The following is a 14,071-nucleotide window of genomic DNA, read 5'->3' on the forward strand; positions in this document are numbered from 1 at the left end:
TATAAATGGCACATTTTTTGTCTGTTCAATTTTCTGAAGAGATGGTAAACTTCCTATTCCTCTAGGCTGGAAGATAGACCTTTAAATTATCTCTAGGTTTTATATACTGGTTCTTAAGAGGGTATTAGTTTCCAAACCCCAGACAACAGAGCCTATTTATGATTTCAAACCCAACCTGGACACCAAAACTTCCATTTCCTCACTACCACTAATTTATATTTTAATTTCTGGTGCACATGCAGTTCCCTTTATCCTAAGCTTTGTTATGTATTAAACTTCTTTCATTAAGTCTTTTTTTTCTTTTTTTTTAAAGAGAGTGAGAGAGGAGAGAGAGAGAGAGAGAGAATTTTTTAATATTTATTTTTTAGTTATCGGCGGACACAACATCTTTGTTGGTATGTGGTGCTGAGGATGGAACCCGGGCCACACGCATGCCAGGCGAGCGCGCTACCGCTTGAGCCACATCCCCAGCCCCTTTCATTAAGTCTTAAACAACATTGCCTTTTGTGTAACAGGATAGAGTCATCCTTTACCAATGCAATCCAACATGATTCTCTATGATCCCCATGTTGTAAATTTCACTACTAGTAATTTTAATGTCTGTATGTAGCCAGAAACTGTGATTATAGGGTTATGAGAGAATTTGTGAGTTGAAAGAGTAGGAGAACATTTAGTTAGTAATGAGGGCTACAGAACTCATGAATTTCATCTAGAGAAGATGAACTGAATTTCTCACCATTACAGATGTGTTTGAGACTCAGGATGAATTTCACATATTCATAAGTAGGACTTTCTTCTAATTCAACATTTCCTCTTTTTAAATAACAGCAAAACTCAACATGGTTTCCCACTAAAAGAGAATAGGAACAAAAAAGTCTACATTTGTATTGTGCCACATTCTACTGGATTGTTTCATATGACTAATGTCTTACTAGGACCAGATTTCACAGACCATTATTTTTCTTTCCATCAACATTAGCACTCACATAGCTATCTCTGTCATATCTGTAGAATCGGGTACTAGCTAGAACACTACAGACCCTCGTTATTTTATTTTATTTTATTTTATTTTGGTACTGGTGATTGAACCTATGGGGTCTTAACCACTGAGCCACATCTCCAAACATTTTTGATATTTTATTTAGATACAAGGTCTCATTGAGATGCTTAGGGCCTTGCTAAGTTGCTGAGGCTGGCTTTGAACTCATGATTCTCCTGCCTCTGAGTTGCCAGACACTGGGATTGCAGGTTTGCACCACTGCACCCCTTATTATTTATTTAGCAATAATACAATTATACAGACACTGCACTAATGAGGGTTCATAATAAATAACAAGATTTAGCAGAGGAGAGACTTTTTAACACTAGAAATACAATTTGTAATATAATATGTTATTAAATTAAATTAATATATGATTAAGAGCTATAGTGGCCCTAATCCATGTTTAAAAATTACTGCATTGAGTTTGTCTCTTAAAACCTAAAAGCTTACTATTTTTTAAAAAAAAATATTTACCTGAGCATGCCAAAGGAAGTTTGAGTGTAATCTTACGGTAGACTTCAGTTTTCTCTTCGTCATGCAGAAAGCTCAGTAATTTTTTGCCCACAATATCCCTCTGGGAAGAGAGGAAGAGAGAAAAGAGGAAGAGTAAAAATTTTTCCATGTGTTAATATTGTTCATTCACCTCCTTTTAAAAATATTCATTTTTTAGTTGTAGTTGAACACAATATCTTAAATTAATTAATTAATTTATTTATTTATTTTAATGTTTTTAATATTTATTTTTTAGTTGTAGATGGACACAATATCTTTATTTTATTTATTTATTTTTACGTGGTGTTGAGGATCGAACCCAGGGTCTTGCATGTGCTGGGCGAGTGCTCTACCACTGAGCCACAACCCCAGCCCTATTTACCTCATCTTTTACCTCCAATGAGCTTGGCCTCTGCCCCAACTCTATGGTTATACCTGTCACATGTCACACAGTTCACCTTACTCTATCCTATGACCACTACCTCTTACCTTTCTAGAGCATTCATGTAAGTATCCTACCTCTCCAGCAATTCCACTCATTGAGACCTCCAGTCTATTCCTGTCACATTTTCACTGTCTCCCTCAAATATTCACGCAGAGAATGTGAATCCCCAGCTCAGGTTCCAGAGTCACTGTGATCATTTCCATGTGCTCTTTCCCTCTGCCATATTTGCCTGGGGAAATCTCCAACTATTCATGTATCACACACCTTTACCCAAGAAACTGAATATAGATGGAAAAAATGAACCCACCTAACAACCATGTGGAATAATGGGTATTCAACCTTGCCCTAAAGCACTTCTGTTGCAATTTTCTCTCCTACTCTTTAGTGTGACTATTTCTTGTCTTTTCTTCCTTCAAGCCTCCAAACACCCAACTCTCTGCATTATAAGCTGACCTCATTTATTTCAGTGCAAAATAAGAAATGGAATTATCAACACCTCCCTGCCACCAACTTATTTATCCCCATGCCTGGAGATCTGCTCTATTCTTATGAATAAGCTCCCACCTAAGTCTAACTCCTTCCCTTGTATAGTCAATCTCATTCTCTCTTGACTATTCAAATATGTCATTCTAGAAATCCTAACCCTAGCCACACATCACCAAGCTTTTGCTCTTGGCTAGGTATTCCTATAACCATGCTAATCTCTATTGTACATGCTACTACAGCTGTTATCTCAAAAACAAAAACAATAAAAAATTGTAAAAACTCCAAACCTTCTATCCTCCAGTTCTAACTCAATTTTTCTGGTCTATTTTGGAGAAAAAATAATCTTGAAATGAACTATATTTCTTATCTAATCCTTTCTTCTCACTTTCCCTTGAAACCACACTAAGCAATTTTTTATCCTAACCACATCACTGAAACTCTTTTTGTCAAGATCACCAAAGACCTCTGTATTGCTAAATTCAATAGACAATTTTCAGTCCCCATTGTTTTAGACTATAAAGCTGACTTTAAAGAAAAAGAGAGTGTATTCTAAGTGACGGTCCTCAAATTTGGGGTTGATATCCATCAGCCTTCATCTTTTTAAAATTTATTCTGGTTGTATACAAAGTATATTCACACCAATTCATGTCTTCATACATGTACTTTGGATAATGATGTCCATCACATCCCACCATCCTTGCTAATCCCCTGCCTCCTCCCTTCCCCTCCCACCCCTCTTCCCTATCTAGAATTCATCTAATCCTCCCATGGTCCCCCCTCCCTACCCCACTATGAATCAGCTTCCTTATATCAGAGAAAACATTCGACATTTGGTTTTTGGGAATTGGCTAACTTCAGTTAGCTTTATCTTCTCTAACTCCATCCATTTACCTGCAAATGCCATGATTTTATTCTCTTTTATTGCTGAGTAATATTCCATTGTGTATACATGCGACATTTTTATATATTCATCTATTGAAGGGCATCTAGGTTGGTTCCACTGTTAAGCTATTGTGAATTGTCCATCAGCCCTCATCTTAACCTCTCAGCATTCAATTCAACTGATCCCGCCTTCCTTTTATTAATATTCATTAGTTTTTCGATTGATAAATACTATTTGTACAATGTGATATTTTGATTCATGTATATACTAGGTAGTGTGATTTAGTCAAGGTAGTTAGGAGATTCTTCATCTTAAAAACATTTATCATTTCTTTATGGTGAATACATTCAAATTTCTCTCTTCTATTTTGAGATACACAATGCATTATTGTTAATTGTATTGACCATAGAACACCAGAATTCATCCTCCCTATAATGTATGCATTGATTGAGCTCCCCTCCTCTTTCCTCCCCACTATTCTCCCCAGCCTCCAGTAACCATAATTTGACTCTTGATTTCTATGGGATCAACTTTTTAAGTTACCACTTATGAGTAAGATCACGTGCTGCTTCTTTCTGTACATTGCTTATTTTACTTAACATAACATCTTCCAAGTCTATACATGTTGTCTCTAACAATAGGAGTTAATTCTTTTTAATGGCTGAGTAGCATTCTGTTATGGATATACACCATATTTTATTTATCACTTGTCTGATGGTGGACATTTAGGCCAATTTCATATCCTGGCTATTATAAATTGTGAAGCACTGAATAAGAGATTGTAGGTGCTTTACTTAAAAAAATATTCTTTTAGTTGTAGATGGACACAATACCTTTATTTAATTTATTTTTTATGTGGTGCCGAGGATTGAACCCAGTGCCTCACACATGCCAGGCAAGTACACTACCACTGAGCTACAACCCCAGCCCTCAACACATTGATTTCTAACCTATTCAGAGTAAAAGCACTGTATTTATGGTGTCCTTTACCACTCTTATGTTCTGGTTCCTTGCTGCTTTTCACTCTTTCCTTCCTTGCTTGCTGCACTCCAAGTGCATCCTTAGTCACATCCAAGAAAATACCCATTTTTGGTTCCTTAAATTTCTCCCTTCTGCTTTGATTGCATTCTTATTTTCCCATTTTTCTACTCAAAAGTATTTTTAATGGTTCTGTTTAGTTATACATAACATTAGGATTCATTTTTAAAAAATATTTATTCTTAAGTTTTAGGTGGGCCCAATATTTTTATTTTACATTCATGTGGTACTGAGGATTGAACCCAGTGCCTTGTGCATACTAGGCGAGTACTCTACCATTGAGCCACAACCCCAGCCCAGGATTCATTTTGACAAAGTTATGAAAGCATGAAATATATCTTGTTCTAATTTAGTCCCCAATACTTCCCATTACCTTCCCCTCCCCCACCCCTTTCCCTCTGCTCTATTGATCTTTCTGCTATCTATTTATTAAATTAGTGTCTTATGGGTGTGTGGATGTACACAATGCTGAGTTTCACTATGGTATGTGCATATATGTACACAGGAAAGCTAAGTCAGATCCATTGCACTGTGTTTCTCTATCTCCCTGATATTCTGCCACTGCCTTGTTACCTGTTTATTATGTGTCTCTCATTAAAATGTAAATTGTGTTAAAACAAAGACCTTGTTTGTCTATTCACTGCTACATTCTCAACACAAGAACAGAGCTTGGCAAAAGTGAGCTCTCAATAAATATTAGTTGAATGAATAAATAATGCAGTGCCATGTAGCTGAAATATACTGACATATGGATAAATTGAATATCAGATGTAGAAGTAATGTGTTTTTAATGATAGGAACAAAGTAATAAACAACATATTCTTTGTAACTGAATAATGGTTTTGAATGATGAATCACAAATTCAAATGAGTTTTTTAACTAATTAGTATTAATAACCTCCAGTCAATAAATAGAAATATATTTTAAGGCCCATTTGTAGAAGCATCCTATGAATTGGCCAATGCTCAAAGTAGCAGATGGGTCCTGTCTCAATCAAGAAAAAAGCTTGGCTTGATTGTGGATAGAAATATTACCTTAATTTAGCAAACAAAATGTTATGAAATTAAAAGGTAATAAATTTTGCCAGTAAAAGTCACTGAAAGAAATGTAGATTTGTTTTCATTAAACTTAACTTCTTCAATAAAATTGCTTATTATTTTAGTTATAGAATACAATTTTAATACAAAACCAACTTGTCCGTGATCAGTGGAGGCTACTCATTCATTCATTCATTCATCTAACAATGATTAGACATCTGTACCATGCCGGACATTATGATAGGTGTACTAGCTCACAGAATCTTCAGGAGAGGAAGAATTATCCCCTCTTATTCATAAAGAAATTAATGCTTATTCAATTTTGGGGAATGCATAGATGCAGAAATGAGATTTGCACAAAAATTTCATCCAGCCCCTCATTTATTGTTATTTTCATTGCATTGTAGCTGCCTCAAGTCCAGTTTTGTTCAGGATCACACTGACCCATTTCCAGCATTAAGGACACTATGTGGAGCTATCCATTTAAAAATTTTTTGGTGGGCTAGGGATATAGCTTAGTGGTAGAGTGTTTTTTTTAGTATGTGCAAGTCTCTGGGTTCAATCGTTAGCGCTGCAAAATAAGTAAATAAACAAATGATTTTCATACTGAGTACTTGTAAAAATTATTAAAAAATGAAACTGACGTGAAATATAATTCCAATGAGCACCTAGTCCAGCAGGGCAGATGAGATATGCACAATTATGATGCAAATTATAAAATAGTATCATAACAGGAAATATGAAGTTCTAAGACTTGTCAGGTTTTTTTTTTCATTAAGAGAAAGATAGCATTGTCATTTAAAAGAATCAAAGTGATCAAAACTGTAGTTCACATTCCCATGGATAGAGAATAGAGGCAGTGAGTTTCTTGTTGGTTCTGTAAGGATGAAACTAGTGACAATAACCACTAACTAAAACAGATGTAACTATCATTCCAGTGACCCTTCTCTTTAGAGAGAAAAAGGGCAATAACCTGAGAGCATTACCAATCTTGTGTTATTTTTGTAAATCTTTGATACTTATTATTATTATTACACAAGGCAGAAAGATCAATGTACTTAGAGCTTAATGAAGCAAGGATAAATACCAGTGAAAAACTAAGAAGGCTTTTCAAAAGCCAAGTTTGAATACCTATTAATTTCACAAAAATATTATTATGGTCTTAGTCATGCTGAAGAAAAAAAGAATAAAGGAATTTATCCCACTCCATGACGTTTAGAGTCTAGGCAAGAAGCATTTTCTTTTCTGCCAGAGACATTTATGTTAAACATGCATTAGAAAACTGTTCAACTGTATAGGGCACAGGGAAGGATAAGCGGCTCTGCAGGAGGTTCAGGCTGGATCTCGAATCAAATGAGACTCATCACTGGTAATTCTCTGCTATTCTGTGAGCTTCTCGGGGAAAACAAAGCAAACCTCAGAATTACCAGAAACTAACCACATACGTACCTTCTACACTTGCTAAATTCTCTTGTTAAAATTTCAGTGCTGAGAAACTCCATGATACAGTGTATGTTTTTAAAGTTTCATTTGTTTAAGAATTACACAAAAGGATAACTATGTAAGTTCCTAGATGTGAATTTTTTCAAGGAGATGATGCAGTAGACTGAGTAGGAGTGCAAGCTTCTAAGAACAGAAAGTAGTGACCTCAGATAACTATGTGACTTGACCAGAGGAAAGATTGTCAAGGAAAATAAATGACTGGGAAAATAATATGGCAGATCTCAGATGTAAGTTTAACACCATGATGATTATAATTTTGTATTCTGCTGTCATGTATAACTAATTAGAAAAAAATTTAAAAGTAATATACATAAAAATAGGTGTTACTTTAAACTGGACAGAATGTTTGATTTTTGTATTACTGAAAAAATAGACATCAATTTTGACAGCATGTATTATTACATGGTAACTTAGACATAGTCCATCTGTGTTCCATTTCCCTTGTAATCCATTAGTAAAAGTTACTTTACCTACAAAATACCTCAATTCCAATCCTATCCCATCCACCACCATCTATTGCCAGGAATGTTGCAACTGTTTCCCTGCCTGCTCTCCATAGCCATTTCTTAACATATCAGTCAAAGTGTCATAAAACTTAAGTCAGATCATGACAAATATCTGTTCTAATCCCGTCAATGGCTTCCTCTCATCTGAGAGAGAAAGGTAAAGTGATGACAATGGTCATAGGAAAGGTGGCTGCATCACTGTGACCTAATCATCCCCTAGCTGTCCTTCTTTCACTCACAGGGCTGCAGTCATGCCAGCTTTTTTGCTTCCCTTTTACACACCAAACACATTCCTGCTTACAGGCCTTTATACGTACTTTTCTTCTGTCTAGAACATACTTGCTCCAGTTATCTGCGTGACACATAAACTCACTCCATTCAGGTCTCTGTTGAAGTGTCACCTAATTGGGCAGGTCTTCACTAACCACACTATTTATTAGAGCCCACTGCCCAGCACTAAGTGTTAGTTTTTCCCCACTTATATATGAGCAACTAAAAGTCATGTAGATAGTGAATGACAAAGCTAAATTTTAATCTCCATATTATTTGAATTCAAACACCAAGTTTTTCTACCCCATCATGCTATCACTTGAGAGTTGCCCTAGACAGAGATGACTTGACATTTGATCAAATTGTAGATTCCTGGAGCCAGGAAAATACTCCAGAAATGGTTTGCTCTTCATATTAATATAAGATGGGTGCCTTATAAAATGAAAATTTTAACCACAGCCTGGGAAAAAAAGATTGTCTATTTTTAAAAATTAAAAGTAGAACATAATAAAAAAGACCTGAAATGATGCCTCAGGTATAGTCCTTTATAATCCTGTTTTATAAGAATAAGAATATATAACTTCATCTGGGTGCAGTGATGCATGCCTGTAATCCCAATGATTTGGGAGGCTGAGATAGGAGAATCACAAGTTCCAGGCCAGTCTGGAAAACTTACTGAGATCCTGTCTAAAAATGAAAAAATAAATAAAAATACTTGGGGATGTAGCCCACTGTTAGAGCACCTCTGGTTTAACTTTCCAGTACCCCCCCCACGAAAAAAGAAAAGAAGAATATATAAATTTATTCCCACTATGTTTTTATACAGATGTATTCATTATACCTTTATTTTTATTTATTTGTGTGTGTATATGCATGTGTAATGCTGAGGTGGAGCCCAGAGCCTTGCACATACTGAACAAAACACTATACCACACAGCTGCATTCCCAGTCCCTATGTCTTCATTTTCAAATATATTAATCTAAGGTAATTAAATCTAGAGCTTAAGGTACATAGTTTTTAAAAATATTTTTTAGTTGTTGATGGACCTTTATTTAATTTATTTATATGCAGTGCTGAGAGTCAAACCCAGTGCCACACACATGCTAGGTAAGCGCAGTGCCACTGAGCCACAACCCCAGCCCCTAAGGTATATAGTTTAATACACATGTCTCAGATACCTTTACTTTATGGCAACACTATGTGTGTAATGTATGTGTGTGCCAGTGTGTGTGTGTGTGTGTGTGTGTGTGTGTGTGTGTGTGTGTGGTACCTCAAATGCTAAAGTGTAAAAGAGTCTCTTGAAATTGAAACTTTGAACCAAACACACAAAGAAATCAGGAAAATATTATAACTAGCATTATTACTGTAAAAATTCTCACTCAATACTAAAAAGTCACCAATATAGCCAGAAGAAAACTATTTGTAAACAAACTTATTTGGTTGTACTATGTAATACCACAAGGATATGAAAAATTTTCAGGTTTTCGCTATAAAAATACTTCAACTGCAATGAGTCATTCTCACATTCTTGGTTTGTTAAAAAAGTCATATAGTTGTAAATGGACAGCATGCCTTTATTTAATTTATTTTTTTTATGTGATGCTGAGGATCAAACCCAGTGCCTCACATATGCTAGGGAAGTGCTCTACCACTGAGCTACAGCCCCAGCCCTCACACTGTTGTTTAATGCAGATGTAATAAGATGCTTCCTCCTCTATGCTAAGAATATGCTAAAGTTCAATTTACTATGTATCTCTAATGTTTGCATTTTATTCAGCTGTTTTGACATCCTACAAATATAAGCCCAATGTGAAAATTTAAATTGTTTTTGGAAAGAAAGGAAGAGAAATGGGGAAGATAGATTCTACTGTCTGCAAATAAAAAGATATGAAAACTTCATGTACACCATGGAACATGCCCGCTGATATGGCTTAATTAGTGAAATAAGCATCTAATACACTTCCAACTTAATTACATAATAATATTACCAAATTTCTATTAGTTTCCATGTTCCAAACTTAAGTGCTATAGATCTCTGATTCAGAGTTTGACAAGTTCTTGAGAGATTTCTATGGAATTAGGAATATATAATGAAAACAACAACACAGATATTATTAACATAATCCCCCAATGATATATATTTTAGGGGGACGGCTTCTGATGTATTCCATATACCCCCATTCACAGGCATATGTCATTGGTATATGACACTGTTTCTATAAACTGTTTCTCCAGAATTCATATGTTGAAAGCTAACCTTTAATGTTTGGTATTCAACAGTGGAGTCCTTGACAGTGACTAAGACATATAGGACAGCCTTATAAACAAGTCTCCAAGGATTTCTCTTGTTTCTTTTACCTCATGAGAATACAGCCAGAAGAAAACTGTCTGTAAACCAAAAAGTGAGCCCTGTCCAGATAACAAGTCTGCTGGCTCCTTCATTTAGTCTTCCCACAAAAGAAGCTTCTGTTGTTTATAAGCCACTTAGTCTATGCTATTGTGTTAAAGTACCTTGAATGGAATAAGAAGGCATGTAGTAGTCTCATATTTACAAGATATAAATAACATCTAATAAAAGTAATATATTTGATAAATTAAGTAATATTTTATGTAATATATTTGTCAGGGGTGCAATGTGAAGATCCAGAAAAATCATTAGAAAATTATATGTTCCAATTCAATAGCCCTATGAACGGAGAAACCTTCCTGAGAGGGGTGCTGTGCCACCACACCAAAAGGCTTAGGAATGAGTGACTGTTTTTGGACACCAGAGACACTGAGAACAGTTAATGTGCAGGTATCTGCAGTAATACTTACGATGTGGCTGTTATGCAATTGCTTATATATTAGTTTCTCTAAATTTGTTCAATAATTTGTTCTTCAATATAAAAGATATTTTTTAAAATCCTATATCAGCCCAGGAATGGATGCCATGAGACAGCATGAGCAAATACTAGCTTTCCTTTTTTAATCAGTATGTAATGAACTCTAAAGTCAAATACCTATCCAACACCACCACCATCTCTTCTCAAAGTAATCACTGGAAAGTATCTACTGATTCTGAGGAGAATTTGTTGTTATAGATTTACAACTGACAATCACTGGAGATGACATTGAAATGGGCACATTTGACAATATTGAGAATGTCTTTTCTGATGAGTTATATGCTCTTAAAATGAAATAATAAGCCCTAAACAACAAACATGAATGGCCCACCTTCCCCAAAGCTGGAAGAACTTACTGGCAGGTGGCCAAGGAGAGACATGACGTTTTCAGCCACAAACATGATCACTCCATCCGTGCTCAGTATAATCATAAAGCCATCCAATGACTAATGAAGAGAGAAATATAATGTCATTAAATACTGGAACAATAATAAAATGATACCTTTATTTCTAAATGCATAATTATAATAGTACACTGAAAATGCACTGCATTTCTTATATATCAATAAAGTAGGCACATACTTAATTAAAATTCCATTATTCTACCTCCTACACAGAATCTACTTAACTTTAAGCATGAGATGTTTATCAAATGATGTGTCACTTAGGCAAACAAATTTCAATGTACACCCAATTAACACAAAACTCTTCAACACAAGCAAGGAAGATTCATTTCCATGTGTAGGTTGTTTTGCTTTAAGCATACTTAATTTAAAAAATGCCAAGAATATTTTGAGGGTACTTTTGTTAGTGGTTAGTTTAGTCATCTAGTTATAAATATGGATATTGTCATCACTTTCCTGTTGTATAATGGATTTAGTATAGTATAGAGAGAAATGTCTCCTGGTAGAGAACAACTAAAATGATGAATAAAATATACAAAAAGTCATTTTGCAAAATATGACCAAGCTTATGGTAAAGCAAGGGAAGCAATCTGATATCTGAAATCAGTAGGACATGACAATCAAGACATAAGGGAATATTGGTGTCTGTCATTAGCTTGGGAACATCTGTCCCATACTGAATACTTAGAACTTGGAGGTTTGAAAGCAAAGCCAAGGCCTGTTCAAGATCAGAAAAGAATTCAGTCTCCTATGTGGAGATGTGTACCTTTAGTAGGCAAAATAGAAAAGTTTACACAGCAAAGGGAAGTAGAGACTGTCTGCCTGCCTTATGTTCAGTTCTAAGATGACTAGAAAAGAGTAAATTGTCTCCCCCAGGAAGCACTAAGTGAAAGCCCACATTCACACAGATACTACCCAACAACCAAGTCTAACATTGAGTTGAAAATGGTTCTGACCTTTGCAGTCTAATAAAATGAAAGCAAACTCACCTATGGAGAATTAATTTAAAAGGAGAGCTTGGGGAATTCATGCAGACAAGGCTACAAATAATATGAGCTTATAGTTAAAACATTAATAAGCACAGAAAGACATGGACAATTATGAATGAGAGGCTGCAGAAATAATAAAACATAAATTTACATTCAAAAAAGGAGATATTAGAATTACCACATATAGAATATAAAATAAATATAGCATATTTATTACACATGAATAAATAACAAGTTTACTGAAAATTTGAAGGAACAAGACATTCAAAACTGACTAGAGTAATTTGAAGCATAAACAAAATATCTACAAATGGCATTATAATAAAAAATAGAAACACAGGGGCTGGAAGTGTAGTTCAGTGAGTGGTAAAATACTTGCCTACCATGCAGGTAAAATACTTGCCCTGGATCCCGTCTCTAGCACCTAAACAAACAAAAAACTCAGTGTATGGGCTAAATACGATGTTAAGCCACAGCTGGGAAGAAAACTTTTGAACTGGAAGATGCAGCTGAAGAAAAGACTGATTGCAATACAAGAAGGTTTATGAATGAAAAATAGAGGAAATTTCATGGAAGGTAAAAGTCCAACATATGTCGAAAAGGAGTTCCAGAGGGAAATCATAGAAGAGAGGAGAAATATTCAAAGAGATATAGGACAAACTTTTTCCAGAAGTCATGAAATACACCCATGTTGAGATTTGGGAAGCCAAAATAATTGTGAAGAGAATTCTACATGTGGATAGAGTCATCTTACAAAACAGAGGATTCCAAGAGGCAGACCAGAGGGAGGCAGTATCCTGTGTTGCTCCCACCCAGTTCTCATCTAGTCAGAATACTGCATCTCAGAGAGTGTGAGAGGACCCCTATAAACCTGATTTCCAGAGAAATCATCAGTGCCGTGACCCCACACAGGGCTCAGAGCCTCAGCATTCGAGTAGGACTCCAGACTCCTGGCTCCCCAAACCCAAAGCCCGCAGTTCTAGCCCACACGCAGCTCTCAAGAAGCTTAGCAGAATCACCTATCAGCACCTCTGAAGAACTCCAGACTGTGCTCTGCTCCCACACAGGTCACTCAGTGACTACCTACCCACAGCACAACGCCATCGCCTGGCTACCCCATCTCACCAGACACCCAGTGCTGGAAACAGACTGAATCCATTGTGAGTAACCTTTCTCTCCATATTTGGTGGGGGCAGCTCTCAGATCAAATCTCCATCTGGCCAGGTACTAGGTATCCAAATCTCCCCCACCTCCCCAGTGGCAATAACTTGACACAGTGACTACTCAACACTAAAACAGCTCCCAGTTGGACAGGTGTGCAGTGCAACCAGGGTGCCGCTCATCTGGTGTTAGCCTGGCTGTGAGATATCCAGCAGGTGGAAACTGGTGAGAGACAGGGGATGGGACTAAAGTTTGGAGCCTAACAGAGAGACCAGGAGCTGGGAAATCTCCAGAAAAGAGAGGAAGACAAGAGGTGTTCAAATCAGACAAGTGGTCTCAAAAAGAGACCATTGAGGTGCAATATCCCTGCAGGGACTGGTGGGTGGCATTCCCCACTCCTAGATGCCATACAACAGGACCTGCCTTCCCACCCTGGTTCCTATACCATCCTGAGGGCAGAGACACCAGCTTACAACAGACAACCCCACCTACTGGATGAGAAGAGAAGCAGAAAAGATATGGATCTCTAAAACTAGCAACAACCCTGGTTTCTTCTTTTGAGTAATTTTATTGGGATACAGGAAGGCATAGAGGTTAAAATCAAAGGAATGAGTAATCTATTTAATGAAATAATGTCAGAAAACTTTCCAAACATGAAGAATGAAGTGGAAACCCAAATTCAAGAAGCCTACAGGACACTAAATGAACAAAACCACAACAGAGCCACATCAAGACATATTATAATAAAAATACCCAACATATGTCGAGGATGCGGGGGAAAAAGTACACTCATACACTGCTGGTGGGACTGCAAATTGGTGCAGCCAATATGGAAATGGAACCACCATTTGACCCAGCTATCTCTCTCCTTGGACTATACCCAAAGGACATAAAAACAGCATACTACAGGGACGTAGCCACATCAATGT

The 14,071-nt window shown here is 36.3% G+C and overlaps 1 protein-coding gene across 1 annotated transcript in view; it reads right to left on the minus strand.

The window, feature by feature from the left end:
• Pasd1 (PAS domain containing repressor 1) overlaps window positions 1-11,031 on the minus strand; it is a 48,685-nt gene extending 37,654 nt beyond the window's left edge. Inside the window, exons 1-3 of the mRNA XM_040286787.2 lie at window positions 10,945-11,031; window positions 1,517-1,616; window positions 737-850 (exon numbers count right to left, since the gene is read on the minus strand). Of these exons, the coding sequence (XP_040142721.2) occupies window positions 737-850; window positions 1,517-1,616; window positions 10,945-11,019 (289 nt within the window). The 5' untranslated portion in view covers window positions 11,020-11,031. The remainder of the gene's footprint in view (window positions 1-736; window positions 851-1,516; window positions 1,617-10,944) is intronic.
• Between the last annotated feature and the right edge of the window lie 3,040 nt (window positions 11,032-14,071).

Source organism: Ictidomys tridecemlineatus, chromosome X (assembly GCF_052094955.1).
Source record: "Ictidomys tridecemlineatus isolate mIctTri1 chromosome X, mIctTri1.hap1, whole genome shotgun sequence".
NCBI lineage: Eukaryota > Metazoa > Chordata > Mammalia > Rodentia > Sciuridae > Ictidomys > Ictidomys tridecemlineatus.